This window comes from Haliotis rufescens, unplaced genomic scaffold (genome assembly GCF_023055435.1).
Source record: "Haliotis rufescens isolate VD_foot unplaced genomic scaffold, xgHalRufe1.0.p SCAF_17, whole genome shotgun sequence".
Taxonomy (NCBI): Eukaryota; Metazoa; Mollusca; class Gastropoda; order Lepetellida; family Haliotidae; genus Haliotis; species Haliotis rufescens.
Window position 1 is genome coordinate 32,243,900 of NW_025963857.1, and position 19,584 is coordinate 32,263,483.

General features: G+C 36.7%; 1 protein-coding gene and 1 long non-coding RNA gene across 2 annotated transcripts; one reads left to right on the forward strand and one right to left on the reverse strand.

Annotated features, from left to right (window-relative positions):
* The first annotated feature begins 917 nt into the window (after nucleotides 1-917).
* On the forward strand, nucleotides 918-2,030 carry LOC124111343. Its single transcript, XR_007221693.1, has 3 exons — nucleotides 918-1,078; nucleotides 1,309-1,489; nucleotides 1,872-2,030. It is a non-coding gene; the product is annotated as an uncharacterized LOC124111343 (long non-coding RNA).
* Nucleotides 2,031-5,004: 2,974 nt separating this feature from the next.
* LOC125381092 lies at nucleotides 5,005-14,464 on the reverse strand. Its single transcript, XM_048397296.1, has 7 exons — nucleotides 14,380-14,464; nucleotides 11,140-11,363; nucleotides 10,252-10,329; nucleotides 8,544-8,700; nucleotides 6,463-6,556; nucleotides 5,501-5,582; nucleotides 5,005-5,306 (listed from the first exon to the last, which is right to left on the reverse strand). Exons 1-7 carry the CDS (start codon nucleotides 14,393-14,395, stop codon nucleotides 5,157-5,159), a joined length of 801 nt encoding a protein of 266 aa, XP_048253253.1. The 5' UTR covers nucleotides 14,396-14,464; the 3' UTR covers nucleotides 5,005-5,156.
* Between the last annotated feature and the right edge of the window lie 5,120 nt (nucleotides 14,465-19,584).

Consider the following 19,584-nt stretch of genomic DNA (forward strand, 5'->3'; position numbering starts at 1 on the left):
CTGTTTTGTTTGAAGACAACATGAGGCTATAAAATTTGTCTATTAGAAGATTGAAATAATGATGTTGCTTTGTGCATTCGTTTCTGATATTTGCATTCAATGGACAAACAAGCAAAGAATTGGTAATCCCTTAAATGTCTACCCTTTTCCATTAGAAAAACATGAGAAGTAAATCAGAAACGGGAGAGTGCTCTCCGATATTTCTTAACATTTACATCTAAAATATATTCCTCAGTGAGAATAAATGATTTAAAAGAGGAGTACTGATTTAACTTATAGTAGAAACATAGAGAAGAGTACCACTTTTGTCTGAAATTATATATGAAATGATTTGTGTATCTTTTTTACATCCGAGGCATCATGTTACGACATTTCTTTTGGGAATCTGGCATTTTTAGCATATGTATCCAAAATTGTATTACTTTCATGTAACTAAATATATACATATGGTATCTCCCACATTCCCCATAAACTGTAACATGTGGAGTGTGGGGATTTACACCTAAATATATTTTACATGCATGTAGATAGAGGCTACTTCATGCTTTTTGTCGAATACGATTTATATTTCGTCGAGTGAGGCTTCACGAGACGAAATATAAATCGTATTCGACAAAAAAGCATGAAGTAGTCTATTTATTATATACATCTCCCATTTTTACATATTTTAAATTGAAATTTAGTCAGATCTTTCAACTACGAGAACGACGATGATATTTCTCGCGTCGTGACCTGCTCACATACGACCTGTCGCTTTTACTACGATGAAGTAAATAGTTCACTCAATTTATACTTATTTCAAATTGTCAAAGAAAACAAAATTCAAATGTGAATCAAAAACATTTACTCAAATTTGCATTTTATCAATTTCTTAATTTATTATTGTATACAACTCATTGTCCAAACAATAATTCGCACTAACGTCAATGCGTAGGAATACATAATAATCCATAGTCAGCTGATAGTGTTCAGAGAAAAACAACGTCGCACACTCGCTTCGCTTCGAAAGTTTGAACTTTTGTCAACAAAGTCAACAACGTAAAAGGATATAACAAACACTGAATATGAACGTGAAAAGGTAAGTCCAAACATATTTTGTTGTCAATATTTTATGTCGAAAATTATTTATGCCATATTTCAAGATGATCTTGTCATTCTATTGCAAGCATGGTCTTTTCAATGGTGGTAACTCGTCTTCACATGTGTTTGATGTTGTCGCATTTGCAGTGTGTTTTTCGGAGGACATTGATACATTGAACATGTCAGGTGATAGACATATGTTAACATTTCCGTTGATTGTATTTCCAGACAACAAGCTTGTCAGAAAATGTTGATTCTGAAGGCGGTTGGACACAGATTGCATCGCAAATCCACCCTGCATTGGTGCCGAGTCCGGATTTCGATCAGCTGTTGTGACTGTGCTGCTGGCGGTGTTACTGTTTGACAGAATGCGAGATATTCCCTTCTGCTTTTCAGTATTCATACTTGAGTAATTATTTATCGAATACACTTTTATGTGGCCTGAAATTTGGAAAACAAAATAATTCAAAATAACATTTTATCCATATTTTGAAATATGAATGAATGGTATTTGTATTTCTCTTAAGAGTATTTTATTATTTATTTGGTATTTCATTACTTTAATGTCCTTAAACAACAAGTCTATAGGATGAGGCCAATAGAATTTTCAAATGTTTATTTTCTTTACCGATATATGTTCTCATAATATTAAAAATACCAACAAAATGAATTTAACTAACTTATACAAACACATTTTAACCATTGATATTAAAAAAGGAAACTAAATTTGTTCTTGTTGTTTTAATATATGTAGTATAAATATTTCATGAATTCTTTTTTTTTGTTTACAGCTGTCATCTCACCAGATATCTGAATGATGTCATTGGGAGAAACGCCGCTGTCTGTTAACTTCTTGACCAGGTGTTTCCTCAAATTTATTTCACAATACCATTTATATTTTCACTAAATATCTATATATTTCATACTTATGTATATAATAAAAAATATTTCATAAACTAATTTATTTTGTTTACAGCTGTCATCTCACCAGATTTCTGAATGATGTCATTGGGAGAAACGCCGCTGTCTGTTAACTTCTGGACCAGGTGTTTCCTCATACTGAAAAAAACAAACAAATGATTCAGGTATATTCAATATCATGCCATTTATTTGATATTTATTACCTAATTTATTTTGGCTTACTTTATGGCTGATTGTCATTGTATTTCCCAATATTATACTAAAGTGTTATCCAAAACTAATATAGATATTGAATATTTACCTGTATGGTGTCAATCTTTTGTCATCAGCTATGTCAGCACCTTCTGTCATAGCCTTCATAATTCCATATAGCTTGTTGACACCCAGTGGGGCATTTTTGTACCAGTACGACTGTTCCTTCCTGTTGTTATTGACTGCTAGAAAAAATGGACTGTCTGGTGTACAAGAGGCTGGTGGTCGTCTTTGTCTGTACAATTTATATGCATTGACAGGGCATCTTTCCAGGTCTTCTGGTGTTGCATAGACTCTTAGTTTTATTTGCCGTATATTTTTAGGATTATCAGGTCTTGTTTTTGTTTGTCGCTCACTTATAAAGATAAGATACTCGGATCCATCATCATCATTTCTTTTGTCAATGTCTCCCCATTGTAAATTTCTGGTTTCCTTTCCAGTTCTCATGCCGAAGTTCAGACAACAAATCATCCACATGGTGTGAAGGAGGCTGTGGGGGTTATCACTTCCGAGGGTCTTGGCATCGTACATGGCATCAATATCCATATCTGACAGCTCTTCAGCAACCTTGGGTTTGTTGCCTTTACCCATTGATTTAAGTTCTTTTTGTTTGCATTTGAGTGTTTCTCTAGATCTTGCAAATGTGATATCGGAAATGATGTTAAATGTAGAACCCATTTGTTTCAAGTATCTTAGTAGGGAAGATTGGTAGCTTTTTAGACTGACTGGTTCATATTCTGATCCATCATTCTTTTTTACTGACAGAAAAATTCTTGACAAATAGGAATCTAAAGATACTGCATCGATATCTTCAATTTTTCTAGTTTCCCCCTCAACCATCACTAGGTACTCACTGATAATTCTAATGTCTCTATCTGTCTTCTTTCTTGTGTTTTTATTTTCCAGATCTCGAAGAAACCTTGAAACATCATCATCACTGATAGATTGATACTTTTTTATTTTTTTATTGCAGTTAATAAATTATCCACATCATCTCTCTCTATGTTGTCGCTCATTTTGGCTAGCAGACGATCCAAGGGAGGTAATCATGAAATTATGTCCCTTTGTATCAAGGGGAAGTAACTCGAGATGAAAGTAGTTCCGGTTCAAATTAAGCTTATATTTTCACTGCAGTGAAATATCATTTTTCAAATTTATTTCACAATACCATTTATATTTTCTATATATATCTATATATTTCATACTTATGTATATAATAAATGTACCTTCTCTATTTTCTAGACCCCATACTATCAGTTTCGTATGGATATTTAAAACAATTCAGGAATCAAATTATCTTCTACAGCTGCTTTATTAGTTTATATATTTGCGATGCTTCTGAAATTTCTTTTCTTATTATAGGTGAATGACGAATATCCGGCAAAATGAATTATGAAATGCATTCGATTTTTCCTCGTTCTCTGTAGAAGTTGAAAATAGATCCCTGAAATGGTTAAACCAATCATCGATTGGAATATTGGTTTGTGGATAACAATTAAAACTTACCCCTTTAAGAGTGGCCCTAAACTGTTTAGAATCGCGTATACACTGGTGAAGATGGTCCTGTTCCATTTGAACAAAATCACTTTATTTTCTCTGCATACACTGTTAGAGTTATTTGTAGTCACATTATACTCATTAAACTTGTTTAAATATGTATATTTACTTTCTTTCCTGTGTAGCTCTGTTGACTTGACTTGTTAAAAGCACCCACTCTTTTCCAATAAAGAAAAGCATTCGCTGCTCAGGAAGTTGGACATAAATTCGTTATCCTTATCGTTGATCAAAACAAATGTGAAAGCCTTCTTAATACTATGATGGGTTAGCCTTGTGGTTTCAGCATTCGTTCGTCACGCCGAAGACCCGGGTTGGATTCCTCACATGGGTAATATATGTGAATCCCATTTCTGGTGTCTGCAGCCGCGATATTGCTGGTATATTGCTTAAAGCGGCGTTAAACCATACTCACTCACTTAACAGAAGTACGTAAGCTAGCCAGTACAGGAAAATGTGAAGATTTAGTACGTGATACTCGTTGACGTTACATAATATGTCAAACAACCCAGATAAACAGATTACCGAATCTATCACGCTAGCATGTTGATTGCTTATACTCCCTCTACATTGCCTATTATGCATTTCGCCTGTCCTCCCGAATGTGTATCAGGAAGTTATAATTGTGATTAAGTTCTCGATTTAAATTTGTGAGCACCGCATCCGAGTTTGTAGATGCCTCACCATATGGGGTCCTTTTCTCCATTAAATAAAACATATATAAAACAAATGTGCACGTGCCTACACCATTTAGAGGACTGTCAGGAATTTAAACTTAATTTCATGATAAACTAGTACGTCATTACATAGAGATCAATAGCCTTGTCTCAGAGTAATGTAGTTGGAAATTTCTATTGGTCATCCAAACCTGATATGGATGTTTAATGATCAGGCCTGTTCGCAAACTTACTTAAAATTAACTAATATAGTCCTTGTCCGTCACTGCGCGTATTAATGTTTGTAGAATATGTTATAAGTACATTAAATCTGACTCTGTCAGAACTTTAAGCAAATTTCAAACTTGAATTAGAATCAATGACCAGAGAAGACACTGGTTGTGTCCATAAACACGTTTTGTACCTTTTAGTGGTCAAGATATAATACCGGTACCGTGCTTTGTATTAAATGGGAACTACTCTGCAACTGTTGTTGGCGAATTTGTTATTACCTTACATTGGTAATTTAATCATTTGTGTAGCAACTGGAACTGAATATATGCTTCTGTGATGCCAAGACACGTTATCAAGTCGTAAGCAACTACTCACTTTTGCAGAGCGCTAAATATCTAAATGAGCATATTAACGCATGAACGTGGGCTAATATTCTGTTCATATTTACTCTTATTCTTGTCACCTTATATTACAAAGAAAGTCGCAAATCAAAATAGAAAACATACTACATGCACAATACCATACCCTTGCTATAATAAGACCTATAGTCTTGACAATGATGTTTATTTCTGGATCATCCTCAACGACTGTTCCGTATGTCAATGTAACCTGGAAATGAATAAGACAAATTGTTCTTTTAAATCTCAAAATGTATTTCGGGAATTTGAATATCTCAAATCCAGTCTTCTGGTGCTTACTTGACATTTAAACACCCCAGGGATACACCGAAAACACAGTAAATGTATTTCTTACTTAACCACACTGTAACAGAATGCAAAGATATCTTTAGGGACATGTCTTACAAATTCGGCAATCGTTGAATACCAAAGGGACATCATATCAATCGTTGCTGCTTCCGACGTTATACCAAACTTTTGTTGGAAGCTAGAACAGAAGGATAACGAACATTTATGTATGAATCTCTCTCTCTCTCTCTCTCTCTCTCTCTCTCTCTCTCTCTCTCTCTCTCTCTCTCTCTCTGAAGAAGAACGTTACCGTTATAATAGCTAAAGTGGATGGAATTTGTTATCAAATTAAAAGAAATAACAATGTCGGTTTTGAAACAATTATTGCAATCAACACGAATGTCACTGACCCACTTTTACAAATATGGACAACCATAGAACAAACCAGATGACGTCACTATTGAACGTGACGTCACCTATCCTACCCTATGACGTCACCTAACATCGGGCGTGATAATGGCCACTCGTCAAGCAATATGAGGGTATCATCAAGTTACAGTGGCCCGCTCATTTCTGATAACATACGGGAGGTTTAATGATAATTCTATCCATTTTTGCTATAAAGAAATATAATGAATATATATTATGGTGCTAGTTTTGTATCCTAATTAAATAATATTTCTCAATGATGAAACATATTATACGTGCTTGTACGTAATTTCAATATACATTTGCCTGAAAATATGTTTTTGAAGACTGATTGTTTTACATAGAAAAAAAGTCTTCAGCTCAATTATCATGATCAGTCTATATTTGACTTTGTAATCAACTCAGAGTAACCTATCTGCATATGTCAACACATATATTTTAGAGGTCCCTTACCTGTATCGTGAAACGTCAGCGATAGTGCCATGAAACTACAACGAAAGTCGCAATAATATCGCGAAATTGGTTAAATGAGTTGTGCAAATGGCGGGTAAACTTGGGGAGGTTACTTGTTACGTGTAGGAATCATTATGCAAAAAAAAGCTTGATCAAGATTACTACTTTGCAGTTGTAAATGTCCTCATGTATCATACTTTGTGTAATCTCTGTTATCGGTGTGCATCACAAGTTCCACTGTGTAGGTCTGTGTGGTTCCTGCCAAAGGCGGGATTGGGACAGCGTCCGCATCTGAAAGTTACGTGCATCGACATTAACCAAACATAAGAGAATATAATCTGGTATGTATATGTGTCATACTTTTATATTATGTGCCGCAGTCTCTATTCAAACAGAATCTGTTAACAAACTGGCATGGCAGTGTATTTATATTGTACCGAAATGGTACTTTTAATTGTATCTGCTCTTAAACCACAACAAAGTAACAAAGGTCGTTTATAAAACTCATCTAAAAATATATATACATATAGCCATGCTGTTCAAACGTGAGCTGGTCGCAATGGAGACACAGATTCAATTCCCTGCAGATTTGCATTCTCAGTGGCCCGTTCAGAGAGTTGATGAAATACTGTTTAGCGTGGCTTTCAGAATCTGAGATTCAAGAGAACACAGATAATATTTAAAAAGCGTTGAAATAGATGTACATGTGCCTTAATTCGATACATGTACGTATATTTACCACGAAACAAAGGGAAAGGTCTATCCTGGTGCAATAAGATAGAGAGACTTGGAGTTTTACGTCGCTTTAGGAATAATCCAGCATAGTATACCACTGCAGGGGACAAAAAAAAGCTTCATAATTTTACCCATGTGGAGAATAGAACAAGGGTCTTCGGCGTGACGAGCGAACTTTTTAACCACTAGTGTAACCCAAGCTAAATGTGTGTGTGAGTGCTTGCGTGCGTGCGTGCGTGCGTGCGTACGTGCGTGCGTGCGTGCGTGCGTATGATTTGACAGACATAAATTTGCTGAGATCACAATTCTTTGAAGTGCGAGTCCAATGACCCATGCATCTTTTAAACACATCTTGGCCTCAGGGATATTAACAGGTAAGTAGGTTATTATCTATATCATGATCAGAGTCATTGACTGGGGCATTCATAGTAACATTACTGATGTAAGTGGCTTCCCAAAATTCTTTTGTATTTATAGAATATGTTAAATATATTGGTATTGTTGTAGGACATTTGGACACCTAGTGGGCGGTGCGTTAGCCTGGTGGTTGACTCGTTCGCTAATCACACTGAAAGCCGGCTGCTGTATAATTTACCATATGACAACAATATGTGGAGCCCATTTCGTGCGACCCCTGCCGTAATACTGCTTGAATATTGCTTTACACAGCGCTGCGACCTTTGTGCCACCTTTGAGCGATCAAAAACTTGCCAGGGCCCTCAATGGTCGCATAAACCCAGAAAATTATGTTTCTTTGTAACTGATCCAGCAGTTGTTCAGCAGTAACTGCTCGAGTTATTCAACGTCTGCAACCACAATGAAACTCTGAAGGTACAAGCCCTCTATTCACAGGTAGACTGAGAAGGCACTACAGGTAGCTCAAAGGAGGCAGAAAAGAGGCAGAAGCATTGCAATGGTGTCTCAAGGGTTGCCTTGGTCGCCGAATGGAGGCACGGCGGTCGCCACAGCCATCGTTCAATGCGCGCTGTTGGTCGCCCAAAGGAGGCAGGAAAAATGGCAAAAGCATCGCCCAGATTGACGGGAAAATATTTCAGCAGAACGCTTCTATTACCTGGCGACCATTGGGCGACAACTGTGCCTCCATTCTGCAACAACGGCAATGCTTGTGCCTTCCTTCTGCCTCCTTTGAGCCACCTGTAACCAACCTCCTCGGCGACCTTTGTGCGACTGTTTTGAACATGTTCAAAAATTCACGGCGACCATGGCGTCCATGGCGATGTCTGAACCTCCTATGTACCACCTTGGAACGACCTAGGCAACCATTCTGCCTCCCTTGAGCCTCCAACGACGACCTGGCAAATTGTATAGTGGCACACGGGAGGCACAAAGGTCGCCATCATGCGTAAAGGCCCCATAAACGCAGAGTATACTCCCACTCACTCACTCACTCACTTACTCACATGTATGATGTTCATGTTGCGGACTATACAACAGTGCCAGAGCTAATCGTTATGCATACAATGTACGTCAAGAAGTTGAACGGGCATATTTTTCCTCCCTCTCGTCACATACATGTATTTACCATTAAGTATCTTCGAGTTATTTCTTATAATGAAATCTGTTGCGCCTTCTTCAGTTTCCTTTATACTTCTCATAACGTGGATATGTGCTTTGCCAGCACTGTTCGTATCTGCTGGCCACAAGCGGTACTGATGTCCACGAATTAGCATTGTGCCCATCTGTGAAGTGTTTGAAGAAGAACTTTACACAACATTGACATTTCACATGCAGTAAGATTTACGTTGTAAATTCATTAATATATCACTTGTTGTACATAGACCTTTCTTCAGAAATAATATTTTATCACACATTTATGAGTATTTAGACATGAAACTGGGATTTAACTCTGACATTTGGACATGAATATCCAACCCAGACAGGAAATGCTGGCCCTGAGCCGACCATTCCTGGTTTCATATCCGAGCGGCAGGCAGGTTAACTTCTAGAGGATAACATCTTATAACATCTGTTGGTATGAAGCGGGAAGGGGATCGAACCACCGACCTTCATCATTCCGAGCAGGCGTTCCATCCGCAACACAACAGGCGGTTCTGTTCAGGGTTAACTTATTTCAAAAGCTTAATTTATGAGTGAGTGAGTGAGTATCGTTTTACGCCGATTTTAGCAATATTCCAGCAATAGCACGGCGGGGGACACCAGAAATGGGCTTCACACATTGTACCCATGTCGGGAATCGAACCACTAGGCTACCTGACCGCCCCCTTAATTTATGAGATTATTATACACACTTCCACCTGTGAAAAATTTTTCGTCGTAGAATAACAAAGTAGGTATAATAATATTTTAACTCATCTTTCATTTCAAACAGAATACGCAATTATCTGGTCACAATACTGGGACCGAAAGCTCCTGTCCAGTGACAATACAAAGTAAGTCTCACAAAAATTAGAGTCATCAGAAGATTAAATATATAAATAGACTTTTGCTATTTATACCTCACTTTGGTTTCATTGCCATTTGATACCTTTAGTAAAATGAAGGAAATTTAAACGTTATGTTAGTTAGTATCTTTCAATATCCCCAATCCTCAAGAACGCACCAGTTCACCACTAGACTGACCTGTATGGCGGACATGCTGACCGCTATATCCCCCCGTTTTTTTCAACAGGTACATGATATAAGACAGCAAAAAATATATTTTGGTCTATTCCTCTAATTCAGTGTGACAAAAAATCTCCAGAAAACTTTATGACAAGAGGGATGACTTTAACTTTCTTTAACTTTAACGGCAAGCATGGGTTGCTGAAGACCTATTCTACCCCGGAATCTTCACGGGTCGGTGAACATTAGACTTGCCTTAGCATGTCTTTGTGGCGAGTGCCACCGTTATGACACCTGGTATCATAGCTATTTCATAGTGATTCATAAACACTTCCAAATTGAAACAAACTGTTTACGCAGAAATCTATACAGAAAAGAATTCAGTGTGAAACCAAAAGCATCAACAAAGGATTGGTAAACAAGTAACAATCGTAACATAACATGAAGTACATTTACACATCAATACAGCTTACTGCCAAGTAATTACAATGGCAGTACACAATGGCGTGGGCAATAATCAATTCAACGGCATTTAAAATAACCGATCAACAGTGTGACCTAAAGGTTATATCAATTAGATGTTTCGATTTCTGACAACAATCCTTTTCAAAAATGGATATGTAATATGGGATGGGTTTGACACAAATTATGGCTGGTAGAATACTTACAATATCAAACTGACCATCCTCATCTAGTCGACACACAAATGCTCCATGGTATTTCATATTTCTGTATAACCCACAGTTCTGAAACGATGAATATGCAAACAGTGGGAAGAACGTCCTAAAGTACATACCAAGGTTATATTTAAAATATTAAAGGAGCCAGGCCCACAAACAAGACCATCGTCTTCGTCAGTAAACGATTAAGATGAGGAGGTTTGGATAAAATCACCTTTACATGAACATACCCGACAGAGGGCCTTCGTAGAGGAATATGAAAATTAAAGCAATGTAGAGTTTTTTGCCAATGTCTTTTATTAGACATAATTTATATAATGTATACACTATAATAATAATAATAATAATAATAACAACAACAATAACATTGTTATTGACAAGATTCAGGAAAAACAAAGCAAATTTGCGGACCTCGCTTTTGACATGTCACGCTTGCATCCCAAGTACCAAGTTACCCTCATCTTCTTTAAGCAAGGTCGCGACAGCTAAAGGTTGACCTTTATTTAATTGAGAGAACGTATCTAAAAAGTTTGGCCATGATAAAGAGAGATTGCGAAAATTCTTTCCCGTGTATTTTGTAATTGACCCATGATTGAACAAGTTGATGTGTTATGCATGATGTGAGCGGAAAAGCAACATCCTTACTTGAATACTGGCAAACAACGGAACAGAATGTGACTGGAACCTGAGGAGAGGCAGATCTTTAGAACAAAGGGACTATGGAACTCTCACCACGGGACCATGGTTTCATCATGCCCGTGTTGTTAATGATTATGCACATACCTCTTTCAGATGAAATTCAAATTTTATTACCCCTCCTTGTTACCATTGTATTCGATAATCTTGTTACCATTGTTTTCTATAATCTAAACTCACTTCGTTTATCGCCTCAGTATATGTTGATGTATAGTGGCCTCCAGTGTTCTTAATGCTGTACACAGGCATGTTGACTGTGTTGACTGGACTGAGAGTCAGCTTCAGTTCCATTGTCTCCTCGAGTGTATGGAGCATCAGATGGAGTTCCTCAGGCATGTCTGTTGACCCATTGTTTGGTCCTGTCTTGTCTGATTTCATCGGCATCGTAGTCAACCATGAAAGTTCTGAAAAGATGTGTGTCACGAGTGTTCTTAGAGCACACGTACTTCTAATGAAACATTACAAAACAATGGGAGTGGCATAATGAAGGAAAGAACAGTTTTACTGAAATGCAGACACACATATACAGTTGCAGATGATACAAATACGATACTTATACAGTTTCTTTAACAAATATAGATACAGTTACATTTTCAGTTACATGTACAAATGCAGGTGCAGATGCGGATATACAAAAAGTAACAGTTAAAGTCACATTTATGGATAATGTTACGTGTTGATTCGAAACGAGTACGTTGACCTAGAAATCAGTATGTACAAAACTAAATGGTGCTAATGAGTAAATAACCATACAAGATCAATGAATAATTAAAACACTGATAGGTTACATTTAATATACATGTGATACATGTTCGGCTTTTTATCAAACAAATTAAGGTTGAAATGGACAATGCACATTAGTTTAGAACATATTGCAACAGACTCACATAATCATATCGTTGATATATCATGAAATGTTATCTGCAAGTGATTTCCATTTCTGTATGTAGTTAAGATATCGGTTATTTGCAATTGCAGTAGATTTTTCGACTCTGCATACAGACGATAAGAAGAAGATAATATCTCATTTTCCCCCGTCACGAGATGAGAGAAACTTGATATTTCACTCGACTTATGGAATATCCTATTTGCGTAAGAGGCGACTAACGGGATCAGGTTACTTAGTTGATGCATGTCATGTCCCAATGACGTAGATCGATTACTGGATTGTCTGGTCCAGACTCGATTATTTACAGACTGCCGACATAAAGCTGGAATATGGTTGAGTGCGGCGTTAAACAACAAACAACAACCACATTATCCAAACTAAAAGAATTCGAAAACGTATTACATGAGTTAGTGCACTCACGAATGTCAAGGATTTGTAACAATCGAATGTCTTGAATCAGGCACGAGCTCCGTTATTGAGTTCAGGAACCCACGTTGGAAACAGACAGAAAAGTCGGTGATTTCAGAATGGTATCTTAATGGCACGTATATAAGTAGAGCGACCTCCTCTTGCACTTACATGTATATGGGTACATGTATGGTTGGCCTTTGGGAAACTGTTCCCTTGCGAAGATCCTCGAACGAAGCAGTCAGTCCCGGAAGAAAGCAACAACTGTAATCAAGCTCCTCACAAAGGAGTTCTCAATACCGGGAGGGTAATAAAGAAGGTGTCTAGCGCTGGGATAGAGTTTGGACTGTAAACCAACAAAGGGAAGTCGCTCTAATTTAAGCGAGCAGCCGTGGAGTTATCGCCATAGACCAAGAATACTTGACATATTTTTAATGTTTCATTCAATTTGCTACCACTTACAGTAAAAAAACCAAAAAACTTACAATATATACTGCCACATGGCGGTACAAATTCTAATACCGTTACAGCAATTGTTGCATACAGATACGGAACCGGATACAAATACAGTTACAGATATGGATAAATACAGTTACAGATATGGATAAATACACAGACACAGATACTGATACATGTCATTATGCAGATATAGCTACATGTACAGCTATAGATACTGATACAGGCTCTTATCGAGTCACAGACACACATACAGATAAAAATACAAATATAGTTCAAGATACAGTCATGGATAAAGGCCGTCATATAGCTGGAATACTGCTGAGTGCGGCGTTAAACAACAAACAAACCAAACCATGGATAAATAAACACATTGCTTTTATAGAGTTCCATACACTATCATAGATACAATTACAGATAAGGATAAATTATGGTACAGTTGCAGTCACACACATGTATATTGTTGCAGTTACAACTACAGATACAGTCACATATATTGATGTAGTTAAAGGTGCAGATACTAACAGATGCAGTTACATCTTATCACATATCTGGTTATCAAGCACAAACTAAAAATCAATTTGTCAATTTAATGCTTAAATGTTTAAGGTGATTACAGGTCGCCACCGCCTGGCTGGAGTCCTGGAATGCAGCATCAGGCAATAGATACCAGTATACAATTGTGAGTGGCGGATTGTACGGGTAGGGCAGGACATGCTTACCGTTTTCGCGAGCACCTGGTGTGTTCTCTAGTTTTCAATATCAAATTTTGTAATATTCACCGGTATTTTGACTTTTATACCCAATGGAATCTGTTTCTGTTGATAATGGAGACGAATCATGCTCTGGAGTTGACATTTTATATTTGGACAAGGATTTAACGACTTTAACATCTTGTGAAAATGTAAATACATGTACAAGCGACAAAACAATTTCCACTATCAAAATGAAATCTCTTCTGAAAGCATAGTCTGTCTGTATGGATAACTATCAAACAGTGACACCGGGTGTTCGATTCGAGGAAGGGTAATTGTATCTTGCGGCACGGTTGACACCAGACACAAACTCATAAAAAAAGAGAGTCAAGTGTTCACGAAAGTTGTTGATTTCTGGGCAGATTACTAACCGGATCGACTTTACCTTTCGTTGAGCATGTGCCTCTTTACGCATTTGTAGTTCATGGACGTGCTATCTGGACACAATTAATAAACAGTTCACAATATTCTACTACGTTTTATAGGATAAAAAAAAAGGGATTTCGTAAGAATAAAATAGCCATTTTGCAAACACTTTACACAAAGTCTGGACATAAACCTGCTCATATTTGCATTTAGAGAAGTCACGTAATCGTAGGGTTTCAAAAGGAAAATTTACACATATATGTCTCAAAACGACTATGCCATACCTAACGTGCACATGAAGGGGAGAATTAACCTACACCACAATTGCAAAGTTAAATGCGATGTCAGCAGACGTATTATCTGGAATCAGTATAAAATCTTGATTCGGTTGGTATTAGGTGACACCAATGATCACATGTAGACTAAATATGTCCTTTCAGATACAGAATGTTATGTTCATCAATAACCATCCATCTCCATAAATGTTTGTTCATATTGAGAACAATCTCCAGCAACGAAGTATGAAACGAATTAAAAAAAGACTACCTTTGATTGCTTGCATACGGTCCCCAAAGAAAGCGGCTCGTGTTCCTCCTAAGCATAGGAGGAGGGTCGTCAAAACAACACACCACATTGCTAATGTTTGATGAAGGAGGCATTAGATGATCACACTTGAGATGTCTTTCTTTATTCATTTCTTCCCTACAGCTATTTCATGATGAAACGCCAACCCTTTATCGTCTGAATCAGTTTGCGTTGTCTTGCGCACACATGAAGTGCTTCAGTCCATGCTACATTAAATACACAGTCAGGTATGTTAAATGTATGCTTCACCTGCAGCTATGTACCTTTGTGTATATGTCTGCATGGTTTACTTCTGAAGAGTAGTCTTCGAAGAGCAATAGCTCAATCATTATGTAACTAACGGTATCCCTGTCGAATAGATTTCAAAATGTTTATTGCAGTTAATGAGTGAGTATTGTTTTATGCCGCCTTTTAGCAATATTCCAGCAATATCGCGGCGAAATTGGCTTCACACATTGTACCCATGTCGGGAATCGAACCCAGATCTTCGATGGAGGTTGGCAGGATACGCTCACCGTATCGAAAAAGCCTGGTTACATCACTTTTTCGTAGTGATTCACGCAAAACCTGCTTATGACATAGTCGGAATAGTTCGCTCGTATAATTTTTGGGGGATTACGGAATCGTTTCTGTCTCATTTTGTTGACGTAATGTGTGTTATTGGATTCAGGATAAAGGTTGGTGTTTTAAAACTCGCAAAGGACATTGTTTTTTTTTGCAATGGTAATAAAACCCTAACCAAATAATGGTATAAAATTAACTCTAACCAATCTCTAAATTGCAAATAAAGATCACGTTACTGTTCCCATCATCTGAGACTCAGTACTTGTATTTGATATATGACTATTCGGAACGATTTTTCATCGTTTCATCTCAAAGTAATATGATTAAGATTGTAGAATTTGGACCTCGACAATTTATTTAACAGGAGGTTATAAAGTCATTGCTATTGCACTGCCAAGTCTACATAATTGTAAGTATTTTTTGTGCTCAACTGTCACATCTCACGTTAAAATACCCAGGCGAAAACTAAGGCATTCTGACATCCTCATGGCTCTTCGCTTTGGAATTGTTGATTCAATGCGCCCATAGAAACAACCCATATTTAATCCAGTAGATTACGACATCATGAGCACTCAATAGGCAGTAATAATATATGAGTTGCTATTCAACGATAGCTTCAAAGGACAAAAAGTTCACCGGATACATATCATAATCCAGAACAAACATTGTCCATGACCTCATTTTCTTTTACATAATACCTCAAAAACGTACAAATATCAGGCAAGGACGGGTACTTATTGTACTCACAGTCCATGGGTTACGGTTGTTCCGGAAAAGCAAAGACCACTGAAAACACGTTGTCATAAGAGGTGACAAACGGGATCGGGTGGTCAGGCTCGATGACTTGCTTGATGCATGTCATCGTATCTCAATTACGTGAATCGATGCTCATGATATCAATATCTGGTTAGTCTGGTCCAGACTCAAGTATTTAGTTGGAATATTGCTGTTCGGCGTTAAACAACAAATAAACAAACAGTGATTGTGCGCACAGGAACTAAGGACAACCTGTTCAGACGTGAAGTTTTAATGATGTGGCAGTAGGAATTAACAAATATCACATGTTCTATCGAGTGAATGATTAAACGTGGAAGCTTGTCTATCCAAATTCATTGAACAAGGCAAGAAAATAACTTTACGAGATGTTTCATGTTTGCTTATTTGAAGCTTGTATTTTATTTTTAGATTTTGTACGCTAGATGATATAACTGAGATTATCGAGAGCGTACAGGGTGCAACTAACTGTGACATAAATATCATGTGTGGGTGAGTGTTTCATAAATATATTTGCCTTACAATAGAGTTCAAGATAAAATGAAACAGAGTTCCCATTAAAAAACTGTTATTGTGATAACTAACAATATTGTTGCAAGTGGTAAATTTTGATAAAATAATAAATACTAAATTAAGTGAATATCATTGTTATATTGCTACTGATGTCACATGGAGATGCAGTAGCTCTAGACCACACACATGTTTGGATAAAATTATATGTTGATTCTTTTTGTTTCGTTATGAATGAATATAAAATTGTTAAATCTTCAGAATGTGTTTGTGTTTACTTACTGTGATGGTATTTAATTTTAAAACGGAAGACTAGTAGATTTACTAAGTTTTTAAAATGTTGGCCCACCTAAAAAAATCTGTATAGACAACAAACTGTTCTATATCTACAATCAATAAGATAATAAGGACTATGCTTAGTGTTTAAGAAAGACCCACATCTGCGACCCTCCAATAAGCAGCTAGTAAGTTATCCATAATTCAGTAATTATGACTAACACTTCTAACAGTCATTATGCATCAAATAGCTTAAATCGAATGACATTTACTTCTTTAAAATGGAAAGATTTCCGCCCGTATCCCCTCTCCAAAAGTTATATATGCGTATTCATTGCCGCTCAATTCTTTTCATAATATATATTTTGAGGGGCGACACGGGTGGAAGTCTTACCATTACTAATACTTTCGTAAAGTTGTTGGTACAATTCCGTGCAAAGAGTTTAATTTTTTTAATACCACTGTCAGGAAAGTTAATATGTTTTACACTGAAATAACATATGCATCTATGGTAAATGACATCATTGTAGAAATACTATTGGCCCCAGGGGTTATGATAATATTCCAGGAGGAGCTGAGTTTCCAAAACTGTATATAAGCACAGCCGTATCGTTGATCAGTGCTTTCTTTAATTAACATTGTCAGAGTTTTGAGACATATTTCTTATTTCTAATTCATTCCTGATATATATTAAACAACACAAATTATTTGGACTTCTTTGACACGACTGCTTTGGCTATAAACAAGTCGTTTACATAGCCCATTGAAGCTATCTAGGGAGAAAAATACAAATTAATGCATCTCTATATATCTGTGAATAAGTGGTACACAAGGAAATATGAAGTCATCAGTTTTCGGATAGAAACAGATCTACGCAAATTTTACCTTGGGTGTGTGTGTTTTATGAAGAGTTTATTCTTTTTGTATTAAGCTTAACATTAAGCCATGTGGACAAAAAAATGTTTTAAGATTAAACTAATATCATGCAGTACTTGACAGTTATGATCATTTCATGATATTTTTCAATATCCTGGGACCAGCTGTTGACAAATTAAACTACAAATGTAGTGTTTGATCTCCCTTAACCTTAATGAAGTTGAGACAAGGAAAAGATGACATGGAGCTTGATATCTCGTATGTATGAAGTCAGTCGATCTGTTTTTTTTATATATTTCCAGCTACAAGAGATGAACACATGACCACTAAAGGAAGTTACACATGAAACCAGCCCAGAAAAAATTGACAAACAATTTCCATCAACAATGCTCTAACTTGATGCAACCCCTATCCAGAAGCTGTCAAATGTAAAAGCCCGGAGTGCCACCTTTTCGACGTACAAAAATAAGAACATGAGTGGCTAAACGCCCCGTGGTGTGGTATCTAACATTAGCAGAAGCTATGGGGCATCAGCTAGTGACCGCCAAATCATTGGAAGAAGTAAGTTGTGTTCTGATACTGTCTCATTATTCCAAAGGAAAGACAGTAAAATGGCCGATAGAGGCATCAGGATCCAGGATTTATTTGCGGCCAAGGATGTGTATGTGAACACACCTACCATGCTCAAGGGAAAATCTCAGCTCGAGCTAGAGGAAGTTGTTAATGACAGGAGAATTGCAAAATCAAAGCAAATTCACATTGAAAGTGAAATTGATCTGGGTAAATCTTTCAAAATTCTGACAAGAGACTTACCGCCTAGTAAAGTTCTGATGGGTGAAAAGAATGCTTTTATACAATGCATGTTTCTGTATACATAACTTCAGAAATGCAATCGTGGGATTGCTTGCATACACTTTCTTTTGTCATCAATATTTTAATATCACAGTATTTGAAATTTGAGTATTATAAAATGTACAGTATAAGTCATTTGTTTGTTGTTTAACGCCGCACTCGGCAATATTCCAGCTACATGGCGGCGGTCTGTAAATAATCGAGTCTGCACCAGACAATCCAGTGATTGACATTATAAGAATCGATCTACGCAATTAGGATATGATTACATGCATCAAGCAAGTCATCGAGCCTGACCACCCGATCCCGTTAGTCGCCTCTTACGACAATCATGGTTTGTTGAAGACCTATTCTCTACCCGGATCTTCACGGGTCTCTTACAAGTCTGCTCACACTTGCGTTTCCATCATTAAAAAGCATTAATTGTACATGTATACATTTATAGAACTGTATCATTACCATGTGTTTTGCTATGAAACAAATGACAACATGCAGGGTAAATATTCTGAAATTCATGATCCATGCTTGTAATTATGCAAATCACTCTCAATTATCACAAAGTAGTGTTTTTATTTGCTCAAAAATATTAAATCATTCACATTTGACATGTTCAAAGCATATTATGTAATGGATTACACCATCTGATCGCATTGAATATGTTAATTAAATTGTATGCCTTTTTAGAGAGTGTAACAACTGTTATATTTGGGATGACACTTCCTTAGTCTAGCACAAATTCTGGTACTTTTTAGGAACCCACACGCTCAAAGTGAGGCGATTTAAGCCACTCATCCACCATAAAAATGATCTCGACTACCTGTTGTCTGACTTCCATTTTGTGGAAACCGCGGTGTTAACAGTTGATATTCAAATTATTTTGCAAACTCTTAGGAAGGATGGCCACATACACAGTAACATTTTATGTAGAATTACAATATTTCAACTGGCATCTTGTAAAATCTATATCAGACAGCCTCTACAACCATGCAGTAGTTAAGAGTGTCCTGCAATAAAATGTCTTAAGTACTTCTTATGAAATAATTCAAAACTTTTGCAACTTTGAAATTTCACAAAGTTCTCTGTCTTAATTGACTTTGCACAAAAGCAAATCTTTATGAGTGTAAACAACAAAGAAACATGTTTTTTGAACGTGACAAATACAATTGACCTTGTAGCTGACTCCGTTTCTTGTGAGAAATAACAAAAACATGAAAACATTTTACCATGTTCAGTTTCACATCTTTTCCTACATATGGACATTTTATTTCCACAATCGTGTCATTGTCAAAAACTCCAACTGGTGAAGCCCCTTAA